Here is a 26,675-nt window from a genome sequence, read left to right on the forward strand (position 1 = left end):
ACCCTTCTGGACCTGCCCTATTTACCTCTTCATCTAGCTCTTCATTTGTATTCTCTAAAATAAATGAGTATTCATAAGTACAGCACTTTCTGTATCATTCTAGCAAATTATCAAACCTGAAGGAGGACTGTGGGAACCACCAAATTTACAGCCAAGTTAGTCTGAAATGCAGGTAGCCTAGGGACTTGGGACATGCAGCTGGTATTTTAAGTGGGGGCAGGCACTAAATCCTTAACCGGTAGGGTCTGCACTAATTCTGGGTGGTTAGAATTGAATCAAACTATAGGACACCCAGCTGGTGTTAGAAAATTGTTAGAATAACATAGTTAATCTCTAAGCCTGATACACAAGAGAATGCAATGGTCTGGGAAAAAATACTGTTATATGGCAATATTAAGATTTGGGAGTTTTGCCTCCATACATCTATCTTATACAGCCCATGTATAAGACACTTCAAAAGAAGATCAGAATAGTCATTGGCAGTAATTCACCTCAAGGATTTTAGTTTTCATTTCAATAATAATGGAACTAACAACAAAAAATCATAGAAAGGGAGCTACCACTGATCTATTATCAGCTCTGTAAATTTCTTATAATTTAGCAAATCTCAATAGTCCTCAATATTCCTAATGAAAATATTATGAGGTCGGTATCCTCACTCTTATTCTTCCTTTCTCTGTCATTAACTTACTGTGTAGGAAAACTTAATGGAAATTTGTCTGCACAGAATTTAGGGGGACATTGAGAAAATAAGATCAGGTCTTTCAATGCTACAGTGTCAAGAGGTGTATTGTTACACAATAAAGCGAGGTTTACTATTTATTTAAAAATTGCGCAAGAAGATGAGTATGTATAAAAAGAGAATATAAGAGAAACTCCTTAAATAAATCCTGCATTATCTCACCAGCAGGAGTTCCTTTCTTTACGTTTTGGAAGAGAGCTTCCCTTCTGAATTATTTAAAGAACATCTCACCTCTGTCGTCCTCATCCACTCTCATGTGATGTTTCTCAAAGAAATTAACTTCACACATTCACAGGTGTGTCTGTGCCTCCGGTAACAACATTTTATAGTATCTTTTACAGTTCCTACAATTATCCAGTCTGGCACTTTATTAATTATCACTATACTGCCTCCAGCTTATACAGCACATAAACTGGGAAACTTTCCAAATACCTTTTCAGGGGCCCAAGCTGCTGAACCTTCTCTGAATTTAGAGAGTTGTGAGCAGGTCACTGATGCTACAAAGTGACTTGCTGATGATGGTACACGTGTAAGAAACACATTCTTGCAGCTTAGTCACGGGACATCAGAAGTCTCAGGCAAATCTCTCTTAGCATAAACCATTAATGTTATCATTTGTTGCATCTGGGAGATTCATTCTTTCTAGCGGCCACAGGAGACCCTTTGATCTACAATGACCCTAATTACAGATACTAATACAGTTCTGGTTGAGTCTCAACTTGATATGGCTTTAAATTAGTGTTTTGAAAGGTTTATTATTGCCAATAAGGCTATTAAGTTATCTATATATTTAATCGCTTAATTACTATTGAAATAAAAGGATGCAGAAATATTTCCTGCATGTGTTTATTGGAATTATTTAGCAATTACACCTACCAGTGCATTTTTTGACACTGGGCATGGTACAAAGGGCATTAAAATGCATGAACTCTGCCATCCAGGAACATTCAATTAAAGCCAAGCAAGGTTGGATAAACAGAGGAAAATAAATATGCAGATGGTTAACTAAACCAATTAAATGAGGGAGGCAAGACATTTGATCAAGTTGAGAAGAAAATGCATGTTTCTAGGCAGCTTGGGAAGATTTTGCAGTACCTCATTCACATGTATCATTCAATTCTACCAAAACTCACTTCTTAAACATTCACAATATTACCATTACCATAGTAGAACTGAAAGTGCTAGAAGGTTGAGAAACCAGGCTCATTAAAATCCTTTCCATCTAATATTGGAAAGGATGAGACAAGCATTCTGTTTCTCTATAGTCTATGGTAGAGTAGGAGTCCCACACCCAAATGCCTAGAGCGACAGAGTATGGATAAGTAGAATTAAGCTGTATGGCTAAATTGAGGGCAAATGGAATAGTCAGACTATCTAAAAGGGGCAGTGGTCCCTCGGCTCCAGAAAACCATCATCTTCTAAGAAAGTTCATATAGTATTTCTAGTGTTCCAATTTTTTTCAAGATAAGCTAGAAACCAAGACTTTAATTTATAATCTCATGATTTTTAACTATAGACCAATACTTTTAAATATATTTATAGGCACCAATTTCTACCTGGGGGCTACCAGTTTGCTAATTTGGGGTAAAGTAATAATTGCCATAAGGATGAGTAAAGGGCAAGAAGACAATGTTATAGGACTTAAAGAACAGAATGGTAACTTTTTCATATATTTTCTGGCAATATAAGTGAAAAATTCATGATGTAGTGTTTCCCACTTAAATGAAATTACAGCCTATGTTATTAGAATAACCTTAACAATATGCACAAGTAACTTAAAAAGATTCCTGGAGAAATGGGGGTCAGCCCCATGATTACTGTTGATATTAATAATGCATGCACTATTACTAACAGGAATATTGCAGAGCTGATTGCTATGTTTCATGAATGGTGAAGTTTAAAGTCAAAAAAAAGCAACAAAATCAGATTTGAATTTATAACTATTACTCTGGCAGTTGGGTAAAAACTGAGCTGGATCTGATGACAGCCTAAGGGCATTAGATCTGGTAAGAGGATCTCACGACAGTTTAGTCAAGCAATGCCAAGAAGTCAAGGGTGAAGCAGGGGCATAGAGAGGAAGAGACACATGCAAGAGAGATGATAGATAAAAACAAAAGAATTTAATGATTAGATTTGAACACTGAAAAACAAGTAAGTATCCAAAGTAATTTTATGTTTCAAGTTTTTAGCACTGGGTGAATGTTGCTATTGTAACTTACGTTAGGAAAAAGTGAAAAACAAACATATTTTGAGGAAATTCTGAAACATTTCAATTTCAGACATGTTATGGTTATAGTCATTTTAGAATATCCAGCAGGGGGTGGGAGTGAGGGATGGAACCTACACTGCTAAGTCAGGTAAGCGACCAACTCCTGATTTTGGCTCAGGTCATGATCTCAAGGTCATGAGATGGAGCCCCGTGTGGGGCTCTGCGCTGACAACTGACAATGTCGAGCCTGCTTAGGATTCTCTCTTCCTCTCTTCCTCCCCCTCCCCTCTACTCTCTGTCTGTCTCTCTCTCTCTCTTAAAATAAAAAGAACTTAAAAATATATATTCATAAGATCCTACAGGGGATGTTTGAATTTTTTTAAATAATAAAAGCCTGGAGTTTTAAGAGATATACCTAGGAGCTTCGTTATTAATCATTATACAAAGCATTAAATGAAAGTTTGTTTGTATTCAATGTAAATCTATCCCCATCAAATAAAAGGGACTAAACCCCTAAAACAGTATGCCCTACAAGGGATGGATCAGTAACGATGCAATTATTACAAGTATTGCTTACTATTACTTTTATTCCTTAAATGTATATGCTTTCTTTGTTTTGTACTTTTGTTCAACCTGCTCCACCTGCTATAAAACTTTCACAACTTGATCTGCTCCTTATTCAAATTGTATTTCTCTAAAATACTCCCTGTCCTTTTCAGCTCAAGTGATTCATCTGACCTTATATGTATATAATTATATGTGCAGTTCATTTAATCATTGATCACTGTTTCATGATTGCTCTTCTAGGTTGTTTAGGACTGCGATTTACATCTTTTATTGCCACAGTAATGCCCCTATTAAGAGGCTCTATTGCAATGATTCACTCTTGTCAGAAACATTATAACTTGAGGTAGAAATAAGATAATGATAGTGTTGCAAGGTGTCAGATACTGAAGATCAGGGCAAGAAATCATTAAACACAAACTTAAATGTCAGAAGTGCCAGAAAAGATAAAATATGCATTTGTAGGACTTGAGGATGAGAAAGGACAGAGCAAGAGGAGAAGAATAAGAGATGGGGTTAAAATTAGCACTAACTGGTAAGAAGGATTTGGTTGTCTTAAGATTGAGACACAAGAGAAACATGGGAACTGTACAGTTTGGGTGGGTATTGTGCACGATCTTGCAACAAGCTGGTGATAAAAATATTTATAGCCATCCCTACTTACAAAAGTAAATAAACAAAACAAAACAACTGGCCTAGGACCTTGAGTCGGATAATGCTCTAAGCCTTCAAGTGTCAGTGGGTATATTTTTAACACATAGAGAATGAGTAAAACAAGAAGGTAGGTCTCTGTGGACCCTATGATCTTTTCTTCCTGCTCCCTGCACCTGTACCCTACCAAGCTCCCTACAGACTAATACCTATACCCCTTATGTTTAATTTATTTGGGCCACAACTTCCCTCATCACTCAATCTCATTTTTAGTTTATTGATACATGACAAAAAACTTTAGAAAAAATCATCTCTTATTCTAGAAAAATAAAATACTAATTTTTCAAATATGTGATTAAGTATATATTATGAATAAGTTTCTTTAACACTGAAGTCTCTAAAAGACCATGAAATATACATGATGGAGGATTTTAGAAAGTCAGTTGACCTTAAATGGATGAGAGGAGGAAAATGGTCACTATGCACGTAACTGATACAAAGGAAAAGGAGATGAAGGGAGGCTAGAAAAGAAGGCAAACCAAAATTTAGTCCATGGTATGATGCTAAGAATGGGCTCTCTTTCTCTGCCTGGCTTCAAATTAAATGAACAAAGAAGAAGCAAATAGATTGTTTTTTATCTTGTAGCTCTGAACCAAGCCATGATTTGTTTTTATAGCCATAACTATGTTTATATGCAAAGAACTTAAAAATCAAATATCTTACTGTATTTTTTTCATGTTCTCTTTTCTTAGCTACTCAATTAGTTAGTATAGTGTTTAAGTTATATTTCTTTGTGATACCCATGACATCCATGTTGTATAAACTTAATAGATGGTCTCTTTCTTTTTTCTTGGAACCATGCATTTTATTGATACTAGAATATTGTGTAAAGTACTAAATGCAGAAAATGCCATGGTACAAGTTAGGTAGTTTTTAAAACTATTGAATAGGGACCTATTGGTCGATACTCTGTAGAGTATCTCACATATGTATTTATTGCTCAATAAATGTGAATAGCCAAATTAATATTTATTGATTTGGATCATAGGCCATACACTAAAACATTTAAAAACCCATTTTTATTTTTATTTATTTATTTACTTTTTAAATATTTATATACATATATGCTTTTTGAGAGAGAGAGAGAGAGAGAGAGAGAGAGAGAGCGCGCAAGCACAAGCTGGCGGGGGGAGGAGGGAGGGACAGAGATAGAAAGGGAGACACAGAATCCAAAGCCAGGCTCTGAGCTGTCAGTGTGCAAAGCATGACCTGAGCCAAAGTCGGACGCTTAACCAAGTGAGCCACCCAGGCGGCCCAACAATTTTTATGTTTAATAGATGGTGAAAACTAATAGTCTCTGAATTTTATTAATAACTAAAAAACAGGGCAGACAAGGTGATTTTGATGAGAAGAGTGTCAATATTCCTCTACCCCAAAAGTCAATAAATTGGAAACGCTTTGGCTAGAGAAAGGAGGAAAAGGATATTGTAGCATGTATATTTATATAAATTATTTCTTTGAAGTTCAGTGTGTGCTATTCTACTGACTTCAAATTGTCTAGGGCTTTCTAATCATTATATTTCGAGCATAATTTTCTTTTAAGTGATTGCATTCAGGTGCAGCTGCACTAAAGAATAGAGCCTATAGAGTAATGGAAGACATGCAGTTGGCCTACAGACCCATGAAAAGATGCTCAACATCACTCATCATCATGGAAATGCAAATCAAAACCACAATGAGATATCACCTGACGCCTGTGAGAATGGCTAGTATCAAAAAGGCAAGACATAACAAGTATTTGTGAAAATGTGGAGTAAAAGAAACCCAGGTGCCCTGTTTGTAGGAATGTAACATGTTGCAGCCACTGTAAAAACCAGACTGGATGTTCATAAAAAAAATTAAAAATTCAAATACCATACAATTCAGTATTCCACTACTGGGTATTTACCTAAAGAAAATGAAAGCACTAATTTGAAAACATATGTGCACTCCTATGTTTATTGCAGTATTTACAATAGCCATGATATGGAAGCAACCCAAGTATCCACTGATATATAAATAAAGAAGATGTAGCATGTATGTAGGTATGTATGTACACACACACACACACACACACACACACACACACACACACACACACACTATGGAATATTTCTCAACCATAAAGAAAGAAATCTTGCCATTTATGAAAACATGAATAGACCTAAAGAATATTATGCTAAAATAAGTGAAGTCAGGTTGAGAAAGAAAATCATCACATGATTTCAATTATTTGTGGAATCTAAAAAAAAGAAGTGAACAAACAAAAAACAGAAAGAAATCCATAAATACTGAGAATAAACTCATAACTGCCAGAAGGAAGAGGGGTGGGGTGCATATGGATGAAGGGAAGTGGGAGGCACAGGCTTCCACTTATAGAATGAATAAGTCATGGGGAAGAAGGGCACAGCATACGGAATATACTCAATGGTATTGTAATATTGATGTATTATGACAGATGGTAGCTACAATTGCCGTCAGCATAGCATAATCTATAGAATTTTGAATCACTATGTTATATACCTGAAACTAATGTAATATTTTGTGTTAAACACTCTTCAATTAAAATAAAAGGAGTAGAGGTGCCTGGGTGACTCAGCCAGTTAAGCGTTTGACTCTTGATTTCAGCTCAAGTCATGATCTCATGGTTGTAAGATGGAGCCCTGCATTGGGCTTCATGCTGAATGTGGAGCCTGCTTGGGATTCTCTCTTCCTCTCTCTGCCCCTCCCCCATCTAAAACACATTAAAAAGAGAAAAAGAGAGCATATTGAAAGATATCAAAAGTTATGGAAGCCCTAAAAATTATCACATCAGAATTTCTGGGTGAGTTTTCCTCATCACGACCTAATTAACACATGTTCAACAGAAGGCTTATAAGATAAGATGGGTGGACTAGAGCTCTCCAGCAGCAAATTACTTGTCTATTCGTTAAAAAAAAATGTTTTAATCTTTATTTTTATTTTTGAGAGAGAGAGAGAGAGAGAGAGAGAGAGAGCGCACAAGTAGTGGAGGAACAGAGAGAGAGAGAGAGAGAGAGAGACAGAATCCAAAGCAGGCTCTAGGCTCTGAGCTGTCAGCACAGAGCCCAAGGCAGGGCTTCAACTCACAAACTGCAAGCTCATCACCTGAGCTAAAGTCGAATGCTTAACTAACTGAAACACCCAGGTGCCCCACTTGTCTATTCTTTTAAAATATTCCATCAGGTAAATATTAGAGACTATGATTCCACAGATCTAATTAATGAAGTTATTTTTTAAAATGTGATATGTACATTTCAGGTATTTATGTTAGTCATAGAATTTTATTTCTGCCATAGGCAAGAAGATGGCTACTGAGAACTGTGCAACTACCCTATTTTTATTTCTTTTTTATTTTTAATGTTTATTTATTTTTGAGAGAGACAGAAAGACAGAGCGTGAGCAGGGAAGAGTCAGAGAGAAAGGGAGACAAAGAATCTAAAGCAGTCTCCAGGCTCCGAGCTGTCAGCACAGAGCCCGACGTGGGGCTCAAACCGACAAGCCCCGAGATCATGACCTGAGCCAAAGTCGGACACTCAACTGACTGAGCCCTCAGATGCCCCTGCAATTACCCTATATTTAAAAAGAAAGAAAAACATAATGATTAATATTGCTTTATTAAAAAGAAAAGCTTTAACCTGACTCTTCTGTAGAAGTGAGAGAAATGGGAAAACATTGGTGCTTCAAAAAGTAAATTTGCTTGAGAACTCATCATTTTTTCTTATGGATAAAAGGTCTACTTAAAATTTGTATGATATCATTAATTTAGCATTATCATTAATAATCCCAAATAAAAAGAGAGAAGACAAGCTAGCAACTAAAAAGAAACATATTTAGTCCAGATTTGAAATATTCTGGACTATTCCTCAATAATACTATGTTTGATATCTACTCCCCTGTCTCTATTTTCTATCTTGGATGAAATAATAATTTCATATAAATATACTCTATATAACATTATATAGAGTATAATATTTGTTAGTTGTTTTCATCTTAATGGGTCTTGGATGCAAAGAATTAGGTTAATAAATTTTTAATTGTGACATAGTATAATTCACAATCAAATGAAAATACAGGATGCCCAGATAAATATCAGATAAACAAAAATATATCATAAATATGAAAATAATAACAGTATAACTATGAAAATAATATGAAAATAATGGAATATCCTATAATAATCATGAAAATAAGTGAACCACAGCTAAATGAAAATATATACAAATCAATAACAGAATGCTGAGTAATAAAGAGAAATGGAAGAAGATCATGGGTTGCCTGATGCATCTATTAAAAGTTCAAAATCAGTTAAGACTAACATGTCATTTAGGCAAACACACATACACACACAAGCTGAGTTAGATATTCACCAGATCCCCAAAGATGTAAAAATAATTTTCAGAGTGAATTAGTTAAAAAACTGAGTTGTCATTTACTAAATTGCACTTTAATGGTCCAAAGTCGAAAGTCATTCTTTTTGTCCACTTTCTCCATAATGTCCATTAATAGGCCCAAGCTCAGCTGAGGACACCAGAGGTTGTTGGCAACTATGACTGAATAAATGTCTGTATTCTCGTTTCCTGATGCACACAAGCAACCATTTTCTTATGATATCAAGGGAGGAAGTTGTGGGATGTGGGGCATATGAAGTCTCTATTTCACTCAGTAATGACAAATGGTTACCCAAAGTAAAAACACAAATTACACTCTTATCCGCAATGAGTAAGAGATCCTGTTCTCCACATTCTTTCCAACACTTGGGAATATCAGAGTTAAGCTTTGCCAAACGGACAGGTGTAAAATACAATCCCACTGTTGGTCATCATTTTTCTTTTTATAAATAATATTAAGCATATATTTATTTGTTTACTAACAATGCTTCTTTTATAAAAAGTCTATAAATAGATTTTGCTCATTTTTCAACAGAATTGGGAAAGTGTTTATTATTATTATTAATTATACATTTTTTTAAGTTAACTTATGCTTTTTACCATATCTTTATCATTTACTTGGCATTCTTTAGTATGGTAAAATATCTGTCTGTGTGCTCTAATTTTAACGTGAGACTACAATACATACAAGATATAAACAACAAAAATATAAAGATATGATGTTTAAGAGGAAGATTCTGAATATGCAATTTATTTGAAAAAAACAGAATAAAAATGTTGGGTTTTCACCTATGAACATCAGTACTTCTAAAGTATATTAACAGGTGGTCTTTGAATACTCATGCTCAGGACTCATAATGATAAATTGATTCTCCATTTGTTTCTCATTTTTCAGTATCTATTTGATAAGCAGAGATATCATACATGACCCTTCTTTGCTAAAGCAAAGAGCAATAGTAAAGGAAAAGAGTAATTTTAGATTTACGTTCATGGTGGCACAAAACTTTCCGTTTAGTTGTGGAAAGAAAGAGGGACTGCAAAGTAAGTCAAACCCAATGGAATGACAATAGGGAACAATCATAAAGTGCCTCCACATTCAATGTCTTGAGACCAAATCCCCAAGTCTGAAGAACAGTATTATTTTCTCTCATCTCACAGTCAGAGTTGCAAATATTGCTGGTCTCCTCAACTGTGCTTAAGAGCTCTGAGACTCACCAGATTTCCAAAGATGGATATAAAAATAATTTTCAGAGTAAATTAGCTTAAGAGTTATCATTTACTAACATTGCATCTTACTGCCCCAAATCTACAAGTTATTTCCTGTACTGCCCCCTTTCTCAGAAATGTTCATTAATAGCTTTAATCTTCTCATGAAATATATAGAAGACAAAGATCAATAACTTTTCTGCATATATTTAAGTCTCCAATGCAGACTGTTTTAAGTCTAAGGCATGAAGAAGGTGTTCAGTTTTTACACTTCTTTCTTTTTAATATGAATTTTATTTCACGTGGAAAATTGAGAGGAAACTTATGGGGTACATTCCTAAAGTCTTATGGGGCAGATGATACTTTTAACTGTTATTAAATAGGTAATTATGGCTGAATGAGTTTGTTACAGACATTCAGTCAAAACCTTCTCCATTATCCCTCCTTTGTTTTTCTTTTTCTTTTTTTTAAGACTCATTACTTGTTCCTTTTTACCAGTTAATGATAGATACATATCACCCAAGAGATTTGAAATAAAATCCCTTCACAGGACTTTCCAAATGGTGGTGAATGAGTAATTCCAATGATATCAAGGACAAATAGAAATATCTGAAGGAAAAAAATTGCTGCACATAAGCATCAATGCAAAGTTCCAATTTGAAAAGTTCGTGCAAAGAAATTCATAGGAAAAAACTGAACCAACTGCCAATGCATGTATGACAAGATGATGCCCAACCTCACTCATAATTAAGTAAGTACAAATCAGTGTAATAATTAAGGGTTATTTTGCCTCAACCAAAAAAAAAAAAAAACAAACATGTTGTGACAGGAAGAGTACAGTATTAAGCAATATCATATACCACTAGTTGACTTGTTTAATACAATTTGATACTATCTATTAAATTTCAAATTTAATTTCAAATTTCCTTTGACACAGCAATACCACTGTGTGAATTTAGCCTATAAATACATTTCAAAAACTGTTTCCAAGTGTGTCTACAAGTGCATAACAGGAAATAAATAAATAGCACATCATGCAAAGAAATTCTATATAACCATCAAATAATATTAGAGAAAAACAAATGGGTTTATGTAAACAGAACCTCACGTTACATTATTAAGTGAATAAAAAGTGTAAGCTCTCCATACTGTTGAAATATATATACACACACACACAGAGTGTATATATTTGAAAATATTATGTTGTTTATGTAGAGACCTATGAAGATATACAGACTTATTTCTGGAGAATTGTTTGATATTATTTGGTACAAATGTGGACATGGATGTCTTCAAAAAGGATATGGAGGAAAACTTTTATTTTCACTGTATGTGCACATGAGTACCAGCTCTGTCCAGCAGGACTTTCTATGATAATGGAAATATTCTGCACACAGTCTAATGTGTAACCATTGGCTTCACTGGGCTATTGCACACATGAAATGAGGCTGATGTGACTAAGAGACGGATTTTTAAATTTTCACATGATTTTAATGAATTTAAAAATAAATGTAAACAGACCACATGTAGCTAATGACTCATATTAGATAGTTCAATAAACTATTTATAGTTTCTAACCATATATTTTCATTCTATTGTTTTTAGAAATGTCAATGAAAAAGATTAAGAATATTTGTGTCCTTAATTATATTTCATTGAAATATCCATTAAATGTCAGTATTTTAAGGGGCATATATAAATTATGGATACAGTAGGGAATGACCAAGGATAAAAAAGAATGCCATAGAATTGTATTATACAAATATAAGCTCTGATTTATTCAGAATTTATAAACGCTTTGTTCCTAACAAAGAGAATTCACAATGTGAATTCTTTTTTATTTTTAGAAAAAACATATGAGTGTATGTAAGGATACAAGATTTCTCCACATATCTATATGAATTAAATCTTAACTTACCACTTCTTTTATAAAAAAATAGAATGTTATTCTAAGTATTTTTCTTCTAAAATGAGTAACACCATGGTGTTGCCACTTATAATGATGTGAATAATCTCTCATCCTGAATAAAATATGATTGTACTTCTTTAGTTAGAAATACATATTTCATTATAATTTACTTTTTGAAATTATAATCTGGTTATTCATTTATCTTAGATATTCTTTCTTCCTTAATGTTTCATTAAAATCTATAGTATATACAACTGAGTCCTGAAGAAAGTTTTTCAAAGTTGCATAAATAAGAATATCTGGGACCTGATGAACATTTTTAAAAGTTGTATAAATAAGATAGAACTATTTAAGAATAGTCCAGGTATTTAAAATAGGCTGGAAAAGGTTCATAATGTCAGACAGTATAGCTGGTAAAGGATAGGATTTTCATTGTAATCTCTCCCAATTCATATAGTAACTCTTAACCATTGATTATCTGTATTAATGGCTAAGAAGTTGCAATCATTCAGTTAATACAGAGAGTCTATTATCTAAAAGAAAGAGATAAGAAAGAAGGAATGAAAGGAGGAAGGAAGGGAGGGAGAGAGGAGAGAGGAGAGAGGAAGGGGGAGGAGGGAGAGAAGGAAGGAGGCAGAGAGGGAGGGAGGGAAGAAAGGAAGGAAGGAAGAGACTATTAAAGACAAAGCACCACTTTTCTAAAGATGAAAATGACTTCACTGTTTTACAGAGAATATCTAAGCAAGGTGAGAACAACTATACTTAGTTATATTGTATTGGGGAATTCCTTATATTCCTTCCTGCTTTGGTAAAACTGAATGCAGAATATAAAATGCAGAGAAGAGAAATAGGAAAATAAAAAATTCAAAAGTAATAAGTAAAAATTTCTTAATGTGATGAAAAATATTAATGTACATTTACAAGAAGCTCAACAAATTTCTAGTTAAAAAAATTTGAAAAGGTCCTCACCTAAACTAATCACAGTCAAATAGTCAAAAATCACAATGAATGAACTTGTAAACAAGAGAAAAAAAATAATGTATCACACAGAATGGATAAGATTAACAGCTAAATTTTCTTAAGAAACCATACATGTCGCATGTCAGGATGACATCTTCAAAGTATTGAAAGAAAAAAACATCGTCAACAAATAATCCTATATTGAACTAAACACTCCTTCAAAAATCAGGGGGAAATTAAGCCACATCTAGATAAACAAAAATTGAGAGCTTTTGTTGCTACCAGACCTGTGGTCAAATAAATATTAAAGGGAGTCCTTCAGGTTGAAATTAAAGGACACTAAACAGTAACCTGAATCCACATGAAGAAAAAAATGATCTAGTAAAGGTAACTGCATGGAAATTATGAAAGGCAGCATAAACACACTGTAATTCCTCTCTCCCTCTATTTATTTAAAAAGATGGCTTCATAAAAATAATTTTAAAATTGTATTGTTAGGTTAAAATGTATAAAGCCATAACTTGTATGACAACAAAAATGCAAAGGAGAGAGAAGAAATGGAAATATGTTGGTACAGTTTTTGTATACTATTTCCATCAAGAAAATATACCAATTGTAAACAAATATGTACTTGAAAACAAAAAGCAAAAGTTCCAAAATACATAAAGAAAAATGAACAGAATTGAAGGGAGAAATAGACAATCCAACAGTAATAGTTTGACTTCCTGAGACAATTTCAATAATGGATAGAACTAGGCAGATTATCAATACGGAAAAAGAAGACTTGAACAACATTATAAAGCAAAAGTATCTAACAGACAGAAATCCCTAGGAAAAAAATATATTTTAAGGAGAGGCACATGGAACATTCTCTTATGTTAATTTACTGGTTGACCTTAAAATTCAAATGAAACACTCTCTAGGGATAGACCAAATGTTAATTTATGGGTTGATCTTAAAATTCATATGAAATGAAAGGGACCAAGAATATTCAAAACAATCTGGAAGAAGAAGAATGTTTGAGTACTCACAGGTCCTGATCCGAAGTCTTACCACAAAGCTACAGTAATCAAGATTGTGATAATGGCATAAAGATAAACATACAGATTAAGAAAATAGAGAGTCCAGAAATAAATCTATACATCGGTGGTCAACTGATATTTTACAAGGTGCTAAAACCATTCTGTGTGAATAGTCTTTTCAAACAATGTTGCATGAACAAGTGAATATCCACAGGCAAAAGAATGGATACCCTGCCTCACATCATACACAAAATTAACTCAAATCACAGAACTAAATGTAAAAATAAAAATTGTAATATTTTTAGACAAAAACACAGGAGTAAATCTTTATGATAATGGTTTGCCAATAATTTCTTGGATTAACAACAAGCTATATAAGACAAAAGAAAAATAGATAGACTTGATTTCATTGAACATAAAATCCTTTGTTCATCAAAGGATACCACCCAGAAAGTAAAAAATTACACACCTGGCAGAAGTGATTTGCAAATTTTATATATGACAAGGAACTTCTATTTTGGAGATATAAATGGACACTTACAATTTAGCAATGGAAAGAGTCTAGTTAAAAAGTGGGCAGAGGATGTTATCAGAAATTTCTCTAAAGAAATGCAAATAGCCAATAAACATATGAAAACATGCTCAACATCATTAGTAAATTCAGGAAATGCAAACCAAAGCCACATGTTATACCACTCCCCACACACTAAGGTGACTACAATAAAAAGGTAGACAACAAGCATTGACAAAGATGTGAAGAAATTTGGCTCCTCTTATACTGCTGGTGAAAAGGTAAATAGACAAGACCACTTTGGAAAATAATTTCACAGTTCTTCAAAATGCTAAACACAGAGTTACCATATGACCCAGAATTACACTGCACAATAGTGGAAAGATGTCAAGAAAGAGCAATGAAAACATGTACCTACACAAAATTTGCATACAAATGTTTATCTGAAAACTTCAAATGTTCAACTGAAACATTGAAACATTGAAAATTGAAACATTGAAACATGTTTCATGGTAGCCCTAAAATTAACCAATTCAAATGTTTATTAACTAGTGAATGGATCAAAAAAGTAGCATATCACACAATGGAATATTATTTAACAATAAAAAAGAATGAAGTATTGATATATCCGAAAACATATATAAACCCTGAACATATTGTGCTAAGTGCAAAAGTTAGTCATAAAAGATCACATACTGTGTATTTCATTTATCTGAAATGAATGGAACGCATAAATCCATAGAGATACAAAGTAGACTACTAGTTGCAGGAGGTTGCAGAGAAAAGAACCCAGAACTGGAGAAAGACTTGTAGTGTGTAGGGGTTTCTTTAAGGGTAGGTGAAGATGTTCTAAAATTAGACTGTGGTGATGGTTGCACAACTCTGTCAGTATACTAAAAAACATTGAACTGTACATTTCAAATGAGTGACAATTATGTTATATGAAGTATATGCCAAGAAATCTGTTAGAAACACACACACACACACACAGACACACAGAGGAGGAAGATAAATTAGAAAAGAAATTGAAGAGTAGTATGATAAATTCAGAGGATTCAGTGTTATTTGCATAGTTTAATTTCTTTCCCAAGTGTTAAAGTAAACTTTTAATTCAGATCTAGTTTTGCCATTAGTCAAAAGCAAGAAAAACAAATCAGTTACAGGAATCCTACTTTGCTTATCACGTGTCATTAATTAATAAATGAACAGAGGGGCTCCTGGGTGGCTCAGTCAGTTAAGCGGCCCACTTTGGCTCAGGTCATGATCTCATAGTTTGTGATTTCGAGCCCCACATCGGGCTCCGTGCTGACAGCTCAGAGCCTGGAGCCTGCTTCGGATTCTGTGTCTCCCTCTCTTTCTGGCCCTCCCCTGCTCACACTCTGTGTCTCTCTCTCAAAAATAAATAAACATTAAAAAAATCAAATAGATGAACAGATTTTCCTGAAATTAAGGTGCAGGAGACATTTCTTTCAATGTCTAATCAGTAATGAATGCATCTGGGGATAAAATGAAGCTTCTTATATTTATATATATTTCTTGGATAGCCTACAAATTAACCATGTTTCAAAATAATAAAGATGTTGCAAAGAATCAAGTAATTGTTTCCTGTAAATGCCAATCTCTGCTTAAAATGAATATCATTCACTTCAATAATTGGAAGATCTTTTTACTTGCTTGTAATCTGATGAGATCACACCTGTATTGAACGGGGAAAATTATTATTTTGGCTTATAAATTACCCTTTTTGCAACTGATTCAAATTTTAGGAGAGTTAATTAAATTTCATTTTTTCCTACATTCTCTCATGGACCAGTATGAATAAAATATTTAAATAAATGATGCTATGTGGAAAAGAAAATAAATCTGATTAATTCATAAAATGTACACTACGTGTCTACTTTGTGCTATGCCATCATTGTTCTAGTCACTGAAAACAAAAAATTGAGTAAGTTTTGGTTGGCCTCTTCTCTTAAGATATTCATAAACTAGTGAAAGTTTAATGAAAGATATAAAAATGTATCATAACGAATTAAAACATAATCAAAATTTATCTTTGGATAAGCTTACATATATCTGGGTTCTAAATCAATAACTACTTCATTAATTATGTCAACCATCTATTTGAGTCTTTTGAAATTAAAGTTTTAATTTTAACATTTCAATCAAGGAACCTGATACTCTATGCAGAAAACCTGAAAGCCTCCACCAAAACACAGCTGGAACTGATAAATAAATTCAGTAAAGTCTCAGGACATAAAATCAATGAACAGAAATCTGTTGCATTTACATACACCAATAATAAAGCAGCAGAAAGAGAAATCAAGGAATCAATACCATTTATAACTACACTTAAAATCATAAGATATGTAGGAATAAACCTAACCAAAGAGGTAAAAGACACAATTATTATTACACAAAGCAATCTATACATTTAATGCAATCCCTATTATATTACACAAAGCATAAATCCCTATACACAAAATCTGTATTACACAAAGCAATCTATATTTAATGCAATCCCTATTAATATACCAACAACATTCTTCACAGAACTTGAACAACAATCCTAAAATTTATGTGAGTCACAAAAGACCCTGGATGGCCAAAACAACCTTGAAAAAGAAAAGCAAAGCTGAAGGAATCACAATTCTGAACTTCAAGTTATATGACAAAGCTGTGGTGATAAAAACAGCAGGGTACTGGCACAAAAGTAAACTCATATATCAATAGAACAGAATAGAAAACCCAGAAATGAACCCACAACTATATGGCCAATTAATCTTTGACAAAGCAGAAAAGAATATCCTTTGGGGAAAAGATAGTTTCTTCAACAAATGGTGATGGGAAAATTGGATAGCAACATGCAAAAGAAAGAAACTAGACCATGTCCCTATACCACACACAAAAATAAACTCAAAATGGGTGAAAGACCTAAATGGGAGACAGGAAACCATCAAAATCCTACAGAACACAGGTAGTAACCTCTTTGAAATTGGAAATGGCAACTTCTCACTAAATATGTCTCCTGAGGCAAGGGATACAAAAGCAAAAATAAACTGTTGGGACTTCATCAAAATAAAAAGCTTCTGCACAGCAAAGGAAACAATCAACAAAACTAAAAGACAACCTATGGAATGGGAGAAGATATTTACAAATGATGTATCTGATAAAGGGTTAATATCCAAAATCTATAAAGAACTTAAAAAAACTCAATACCCAAAAAACAAATAATCCAATTCAAAATAAGAAGACACAAATAGACATTTTTCTAAAAAGATATACAGATGGCCAATAGACACATGAAAAGATGCTCAATATCACTGATCATCAGGAGAACACAAACCAAAACCATAAGGAGACATCACTTCACACCTGTCAGAATGGCTAAAACAAACAACACAAGAAACATCAGGTGTTTGTGAGGATACAGAGAAAGGGGAAATACCATTACTGTAGCCTTCAGAGTGGTCTTACAATTTCGACTTCAAAATCCCTAGAGTATATTCTTCACATAGCAAAGTGTTCTTTTAAAGTATGACTCAGATATCAAAGTGTGCCTATTACAAAACAAAACAACATAATTTTTCTAGTAGTTATTCTACTGGGTTCATCTGGTACCATTCTCTGCATTCTCCACTGCTTATATATTTTCTATTCTTACAATAGATCTACGCAGTTCCTACCCAAGGTTCTTTATAATGATTCTTCTTTGAGCCTACAAAACTCTTCAACCTCACCTTGAAATGTTGCTTCTACAGTGGACCTTTCCTAGGCACCTAATCCTTGTCTAATCCCCACTCTATGCCACCTTTTTTTTTCCCCAAGGACTTAATACTAGCTGCAACTGCTTATATTTCTACTTGAGCATTTGTTTGTTGTTGGTTTGATACATCTGTCTTGCTCAACATGTATCCCCAGAACCTGGAATATAATCTGATAAGTAGCAGGGGCTCAATAATTAGTTGGCAAATGCATTAATAGACTAAGACAGGATGAGTCATTTTAACAATGATGCAGCAACAGTACAGAAATGGAGAGGGAGAAAAATCTCTGTAACCTTTTAAGAGATGTAAGAATCTCAAATGTAGACTAGATTTTTTCAGAAAGATTAATCAAGGGATAGCAGAGCTGTGAGTGGCTTGGTGATATAAGTGTGTGTATGTGTAATTGTGGAATGCAGATAATGTTGTTTCTCTTTGTTTACATGAGCAGCATTTCCACAAGAACTGAAAATAACTGCATTGGAAACAATGATGACATAGGTGACAGTCCGTGAAAATTCAAAATATGCTAAAAACAAATATGGTGACTTCAGCAAAGCCAAGGCAACAAAAACACTTTTAAAACATATTTTACTTTTTGTTTATTTTTTTTCTTTTCATTTCATTGTCTGCTGCTTTCTTCCTGATTAACTGGTGATAAAATACGTGTGTATGTGCATATACACAGATATACACATATATATGTGTAGATATACACATATACACACACATATACCTATATTTGATTCAAGTATGTTTTGTAAACAGTTTAAGGAATAAGTACACAAATACATATAGAAATTCCTTATACAAAAATATGAAAGAATTTTAATTTATTTTACATTTCTTTAAGAATTTAAAATGAAAAACTTATCTAGGCCTATTAGAAGCAACACTAGGCTAGGAGTCAAGAAATTTGTATTCCAGTCTTAAAACTCCACTAAAGCATTGAGCAAGTCACTGTATTTCTCTGGGTCTCAGTTTCTTTTTATTGAAACTAAAGTAGAAGACAGGGAGAATGCTTTCTAGCTCTGTAATGGGCTCCCATTATCATTTAATGAATGCTGAATGCCCTATATTACATTCCATAAGCACACTGAAACACTAATTTACTATATTAGTCCCAACGTATTATGAAAATATCTGCACTCTTTAGTGCAAATGGTTGCAAAATTCTGCTTCATGCATGGTTTTCCATTAACCAAAGCTTGACTAATCAAGGTTTTCTGAAAGAAAGACAAGAAAGACAAGAAAGACAAGAAAGACAAGAAAGAAAGAAAGAAAGAAAGAAAGAAAGAAAGAAAGAAAGAAAGAAAAAGAGATGAGGGAGGAAAAAAGGAAGGAAGGAAGGAAGGAAGGAAGGAAGGAAGGAAGGAAGGAACAAAGGAAATCCTTATGTCATAGGGACCTTGCAAACATTCAAAGGTCTATTAAAATGCATTTGCTTGCACAAATTCCACCATGCTAGCCAGCTAGCTTCCATCATCCTATCTGACACACACCAAAGAAATTTATAGCCCCAACCCCGGGAACACTAAGTAAGAATCTTTAAAGAAGCAAATACTGGAATTGTAATAATTTTATTGCACATATTTAAGAGGAGTATTAGATATAGTTGAAACAAGCTCTTGTTCAAATCGTTAAGTAAATGATGTTTAAATAGAAAGTAGTGTTTTGCTCCTACACAAAGGAGACCTTTGATATATTAAAGGCAAAAATGCTTATACCATCCACGACATTTTATCCCAGCGAATAAATGTAGTAGCATCTGTTTCCTGGATCATTCACAATGCTAATTAAGGGTGAAAAAGAATATGGAGTGGTCTCTCTTCAAGTCTTTATCACCTATAGGGAACTGTATGAATAAGTGTATGGAATTTTAGAATAATCATGTCACACTTGCAAACATATGGAGACAAGAGTATCTGTTCTCACATTTTATATTTGTCCTTGAAGAAACTTCCAGGGTGAGGATCAAAATTTTCCTTTCCGATTCTCCTGTTTTGACAACGATTACTTATAAAACTATGCAGGAATTCATTTTCACATTCATCTAACTTAGAGAAAATTTTGAACAACTTAAATATTCACAGTAGATTCCATGTCCTCTTTCTTAAATGAAAAAACATAAACAAAATATTCCAATCCTTGCTGAAAAATATTACCTTATTTCCATTCTCCTGAATGTACATTGATGGTGTGAATATAGTATGATACTTCTTTGATGCCTAAGAGTTGGAAATTATGTACATCATCTAATTAAATACAAATGATCATTTTTAAAATGAATATGGGTGTACAAAGGAACTACATACTTTCAAGGTGAATAATAAAAAAAAATGTCACAAATATAAATGTATCTAATGATAGGGAGTGGTTATTGCTTTTGGGTAGAAGACGGATACGCCCAAACTGAAGACTAAATTCTACTCCTGAAACCAATATTGCACTCTATGTTAACTAACTAAAAATTAAATTAAATAATATATTATTATTGTTATATTTTATATTAAACAATATAATGCCAATGGAAAGAATTATGCTGGCTGGGGCACCTGTGTGACTCAGTTGGTTCAGCATCTGACTTCAGCTCAGGTCATGGTCTCCTCATCCTCAAGTTCGAGCCCCACGTTGGGCTCTGCGCTGATGGCTCAGAGCCTGGAGCCTGCTCTAGATTCTGTGTCGTCTTCTCTCTGCCCCTCCCCCACTCACGCTCTATCTCTCAAAAATAAACATTAAAACAATTTAAAAAAAAGAATCATGATGACTGGAACAGCAAGTAGTCATGAGTTTTCATCTTCTAACTTAAAGGAAATCACTTACTTCTTTGTCAAAGGAGTTGACAATAGCCAGTAAGTGATACTAACTTGTTGGAACAATAACATGTCTCAATTAGAAGTACCCCAGAAAATTATACGAAATCTGGGGTCATACTTTTAGCCTGTCCTCTGCCCTATCCAAAGAAGAGAAATCCAAGGCCAAAGATTATATTCATGCCTGCTGGTCTTCTTTTCCAGGTCTGTCCATAAAAAGAAGAAACATGTCTCAAGAAAATGAAGGTGGAAGCTTCAGCTGAAAATCTTTTCTGACAGAAAAAAAGAACCATTCCTTGTTGTCATCTTAAGAAAAAAAACAAAAAAAACAACAAAAAAAACCAAACACCTGTTAATTATCTCATGGTTTCCCTGGTATTCTTGCCTAGAACCAGATCTTGCAAATTTCCACTACTGATGTTCTCGACTAGCTAATTTTTGTTGTCGTTGGAAGGAGTTGTCTTGTGCATTGTAGAATGTTTAGTGGCATCTGTGACTAGATTCCCATGGCACACTCACTGCTTATCTCCAGCCATAACAATCAAGAATGTCTTCAGACTTGCAAAATGTCTTTTGATGACAAAGTTAGACCAACTGAGAACCACTGCTTGAAAGAAACTGTATTGTCATGCACACAGCAACTGCATAAGTGTGCAATTCCTGTGATTTCATTGGCCCATCAATATTAGTTACAATACTGATATTACTTACTACCAGGATACCAACACATAGTGCTAAAGCTAGATCTTAAAAACAAACAAACAAATTCTCCAGGATTAGAGCCAACATATAAAGCCACTCGAGCAGTCAGAACTGTCTAATAACCTTTCTTTATTTTAAATTTTTCCAAGTTTTTATTTAAATTCCAGTTAGCATAGTATTATTTTCAGGGATAGAATTTAGTGATTCATAACTTACATACAACACCCAGTGCTCATCACAATAAGTGCCCTCCTTATCTTTTTTTCAAATTTTAAGAGGTGAAATTTTGGGTGTCTTTATCCAGTAAGTATTTATTGGTGCCAGAATTTTTTGATAGGGCACCTATTTCCTTAAACATGAACTGAAAAATAAGTTTCTTGATTTCATGGTGGTAAAAAAACAGTTGGATCTATTCCCTCCACCCCCACATACCTAGTGGCAGAACAAATTAAAAAAAAAAATAAATAGAAATATTATGACGGCATGCAAGCCAATGGAAGATCTCTCCACACACGATGAATCAATAAATACTCCCTGGATCCAGTCAAACCTACTATTTTTTTAATGGCCTATAAAAAGACAGTTGGACCCCCCAAAATGTGTAGCTAACATTTTCCTTGGAATCATCTGCTTCCATATATGAAGTTCCTCCCTCTAGCATGTTTTTAAAAGCTTGCAGATTTTCAGAATCAAAAAGATATGAGTCTTATCCATCAATCACCCATTTCCATATTAGTACATCAGGCCCATGTTTCCAATTCCCTTCTAATTTAAACTGGTGATTTGACAGAACTATTTATGGTTGCTGGTGTATTCTGCTAAGACCACTGGTGATATTTAATTTACTGACAGCAGAAAGAATACAGCTAATACTTATGAAACATTTCTTCATTATTTCATTGTGAATGAGCTTTTGTTTGAAATAGTCTGGCTTTAAGAGATAAAATTTCCAAACACTTAAAAATGATTAAGAGCAGTTTTGAGGCTAAACCAGTTATTTTGTACAACTCATCTTCAAAAAGTTATATACTCTTTAATTTCCTCTTTCATTAAAAAATCTACCTATCTTCAATCCAAAAGAAGCCTTAAGACAATAATTTTAGGAAAAGGATGGACTTTTGTTTTATTTTTGAAAGCCAGGTCCAGTATTATTGTTACTCAGAGTCTGCTAACCATGATTACATAGCTAAAAAGTACACACTATTCATATTTAAAATATTTTTAAGAAGGAAATCACAATATAGTGTTATCTTATTTTTTATAATAAAATGACTGTTACATTTTAGAATAATATTTCCTACTAAATAATAAGCTATTCTGTTATCACATTTCTATCAGTAATGTGTTTATTTTCTTAATTGACTTGGCACTTTTTCTACACAGCCTTTATAGTGATCATAGCCAATTAATTATGATTCTAATTAAAATATTGATAATTGTTCAATGAAAAAACTGCTGTGTTAATAAAATTCTTATGCTCTAGTAAGAGAGTTTTTTTCAACAGAATGGCCTTTGAGGAAAGTAAATCCAGACTTTAGCCTAGCATGAGCTTTGAAAATACAACTACATTTAATAATGCTATCATGGAGTGGGGAGGAAATGATTAAATGAATTCTTCTGAAGAAATAAAGAATCATGGTTGTATATTTGTTTTTTTGTTTTCTTTTACAGTTTTCAGTTAACTAGTTGCAAATATATGCCACACTCCAATCCCTTATCCTTGCACCAACCCCCCCCCTCCCCCTGCCCACAGTCAATTCGACACCTCTAAGACTTATAAATTGCTTAATTATCTGTGTTGTGAGATAAATGTCTTTAGGGAGCCCATGAATCTTAGAAGATCAGTAAATTGGAATATTTGCTAAATATGACTCTGTGGTAATTAAAAGTCATTGCCTACATACAAGAGAGTAGAAGAGACCTCAAAAGGATGCAAAAAGATTAAACACACATGCACAAAGATAAAATGGTATTAATCAACACATGGAGAAACTACAGCAAGATGAGGTGGGGGTGGTGTGAGGTACCAACAAAACATGTATCATAGAAGCTAAGAAAGCAAGGACCAAATGTCGAAAAAAAATACATAATCTGTGACCACAGTGAAGACCTCACCAGCCTGTATAAAGGCAAAGGTCAGTAAGGAATAGTCACATAACTGAACCTTCATGTACTGAATGCCTATAACTAACTTAAATGTCTGGCCACTGAAGGTCTATACTCCACATCAAAAATGACACTTTATGATAAAACAACAGAACAACAGCAACAACAAAATGTATTTAGTTTTTTTTCCCTAAACTAATTTTACTGACAATCAATTCATACTGACTTTAATCAGCCAATCATTAGCATACCCTCTGTCATTACCAATTCTGCTTTCTGCCTTCTATCCTACGGAAGGCTTCTTTTCCATTCATTTCAACATCTCTTGGTAATTCCTCAGCCTTTTCTCTAGTATCCCTGAGGACCATGCAATTAAGAAATAATACACATTGCTCTATTCTGTTTATTAAACTTTTTCATTAGGGTTAGTATGTTCTGCCCTAAGGAAATCCATTTATTTAGAAAGTGAGTAATTGCCTTATGAACAGTTGCATTTAGAAGCTGTCCCTCTAATCTCTGTGAATTAACCAATGAGTTTAAAAACAAAAATATCCTTATTCTGTTAGTTTCTGACCTAATTACTAAAGTACATCAGATGTTTGGTTTAATGTAGCCTAATAGATATATAACTATATAAGCACTTCATGATTTCAATGACTATTTTTTTCTTAATATATAAAAATACTAAACAAGAGAAGGTTCCAGTCTATTTCACCTGGCCATCCTATAATAAACATGAAGTCTTGAGGTCTATTTCAGATGTACAAGTAGAAAAAAGAAAAAAATAAAGTAGCTCATGATTTGCTCACTGATTTAATTTGCATAGAAGGTCCTCTGAGGCTCTGGACTATGGCTTCATACAAAGCCATCTTATAGGTAATATAGTGAACCTTTGATTATATAAAACTGTCAGCAAATAACTGTGCACTATTTTTCAGTGGTGTTTGACAACTGAATTTTGAGTATCTGCAACATTTCATTCATTAACACTCACTCAACAGATAATCATCACAAAATCTAGCCTTAAGAAGTTTGAATTTACAAGAAAGAAAAGATTCATATTCTTTTGTAAGAGCAAAACAAATACATTCCATTATTTAAACATTGTCAGGCTAACCAGTGATTCTGGAGAAGCAAACTGAAAATGATAGAAGTCTAAATCATAAAAGCAAAACACTCCAACAGAAGGCCAGCCGAAGGCCAGTTTTAGAAAGCCTGCCTTCTGCTTGATCCAGAAAACCACAACAAATTTAGAAGTCAGGAAGAATGAAAACTGGGAGAAAAAGGTTGTGATAACTTGTGTCAGATTTTTTTAATCTTGATATTCATATAACTGATTTTACATAGAAAATATTGGAAGAAATATTCGCTGTAAGGAAATTTCATTCTTAGAAACATTTCTCATTTACTAAAATGGGGAGATATGAAGAGAAATGGAGAGAAATGAAGCAGATGGTCACATGGGCATTTTCTATTAATAGATGTACTGATTCTAATGATATTCCATCCTTCTTTACCTGAAATGTTTTGCAGGTGCTGGAGCTGAAGAAGAAAAAAGTTATGTGCACCTAGAGAGCATTCAAAACAACACTGAAATGCATAAAGTAATTAATTTTTCATTACTTACAAAAGTTGTGTTTTCCAATAATAATGTGGTGGCATTTGTTTCTATATTCAGTTTAATGACATGTCCATTCTCGCTTTTATACACCACATCTGTATCTGCAACAACAAAGATATTAACAATTGACAAACACATTGACTAGGTAATACAATGACCTGTAGAGGAGAAAACGTGCATAACAAACAGACACACTTAGAACAATCATTGTTAGCCTTTAATAACGGAGCAAATTTTTGTATTTGGCTCACATTAATCTTCTGCAGTGATCAGGAAGCCTGGCTAGCACATGGTCTATTGTGCAGTGAAAACAGGGTTAGTGAGAGGGCCACTCAGGTTTCTGGTTTAACAACTAAAAATTAATTAAAATACGGGAAATATGCTGCCCATTCCGGGATGAGAAAGAAGGGACAAAGAAATGCCTCCAGTTACCAAGATAAGCTGTTACTGATTCATAATCCAGTTAAGCTGACAATAAAGGCTGTCATTTACCATAACTCGACACAAGTCTAAGCTACTCATACTGGACCACCCTCATGCACACTTTATGCTTCCCATCCTACCACCCCTCAATTCCCATCCAATCTTTCTCCTTAGGGTTGGGAATTTTGTCTCTGACAGGTTATCTGGCTTGTGTGACCACAGCCCAAAATCTCTGAGGGAAATGAGGTTTTTTTTAAATAACCACATGGCTTCTGGACAGTTGTTGATCTTATATATGAGTTAACTTCAACCACATATGTCAGGAAATTAAATCATTCTAAGAATATGTCAGACTGAAAATATCAACAGGAGGGAAAGCTGTCAGAGAGGATACTCAGAAGTTAAATATATACATATTACATATACGTGTGTGTGTGTGTGTGTGTGTGTGTGTGTGTGTAAAATACCCAAATAAAAGTAGACATGAGTGTTTTTTTAATGATAATCTTCTGTCCAATTTTGCTCAATTCTAACTTTTGCATAGTATTGCACCTCCCTAACCCTCTGTCCATTCTTGGAAGAAAGGCAGTATTGAAGGAGTTTGGGTCCACTATCCACAGTGAATGAAGTTATACAAGATACAATTTCTCAGAACCCAAATGTCTTCACATGTATAATGGTAAACAAGTACTCCATGGTGGGTTATGAAGATTATATGGAAATGTCTGAAAATTCAGACAGAACTAGGTTTTCTCGCTTGTTCTCTAGTTATTTCAATATTATAAAAAGCTGTAGTCAGAAATCATATGATGAGAAGCAATCAATACTAGCAGAAATTAAGTTTGTCGTTTTTGTATCTGTGTTTCATTTAAGAAGACTGAAGCTCAATATGACTCTCCTACTAAGGTTAAGGATGGCACAGGAGGCCAGTAGTTCCTCTTGAGCTTAATGAGGACAATGGAACATTGAATCAGGAACAACAAATGGTGTTTTAAGAAAGTAGGAAAAGAGGCAAAAAAAAAAAAAA

The 26,675-nt window shown here is 33.8% G+C and overlaps 1 protein-coding gene across 1 annotated transcript in view; it reads right to left on the reverse strand.

Annotated features, from left to right (window-relative positions):
- The window catches only part of DPP10 (dipeptidyl peptidase like 10), a 640,702-nt gene that overhangs the window by 305,962 nt on the left and 308,065 nt on the right, over nucleotides 1-26,675 (reverse strand). The window contains exon 4 of the mRNA XM_042948503.1: nucleotides 25,232-25,326. Within this exon, the coding sequence (XP_042804437.1) occupies nucleotides 25,232-25,326 (95 nt within the window). The remainder of the gene's footprint in view (nucleotides 1-25,231; nucleotides 25,327-26,675) is intronic.

The sequence above is a fragment of the Panthera leo genome, chromosome C1 (genome assembly GCF_018350215.1).
Source record: "Panthera leo isolate Ple1 chromosome C1, P.leo_Ple1_pat1.1, whole genome shotgun sequence".
Classification (NCBI taxonomy): Eukaryota; Metazoa; Chordata; class Mammalia; order Carnivora; family Felidae; genus Panthera; species Panthera leo.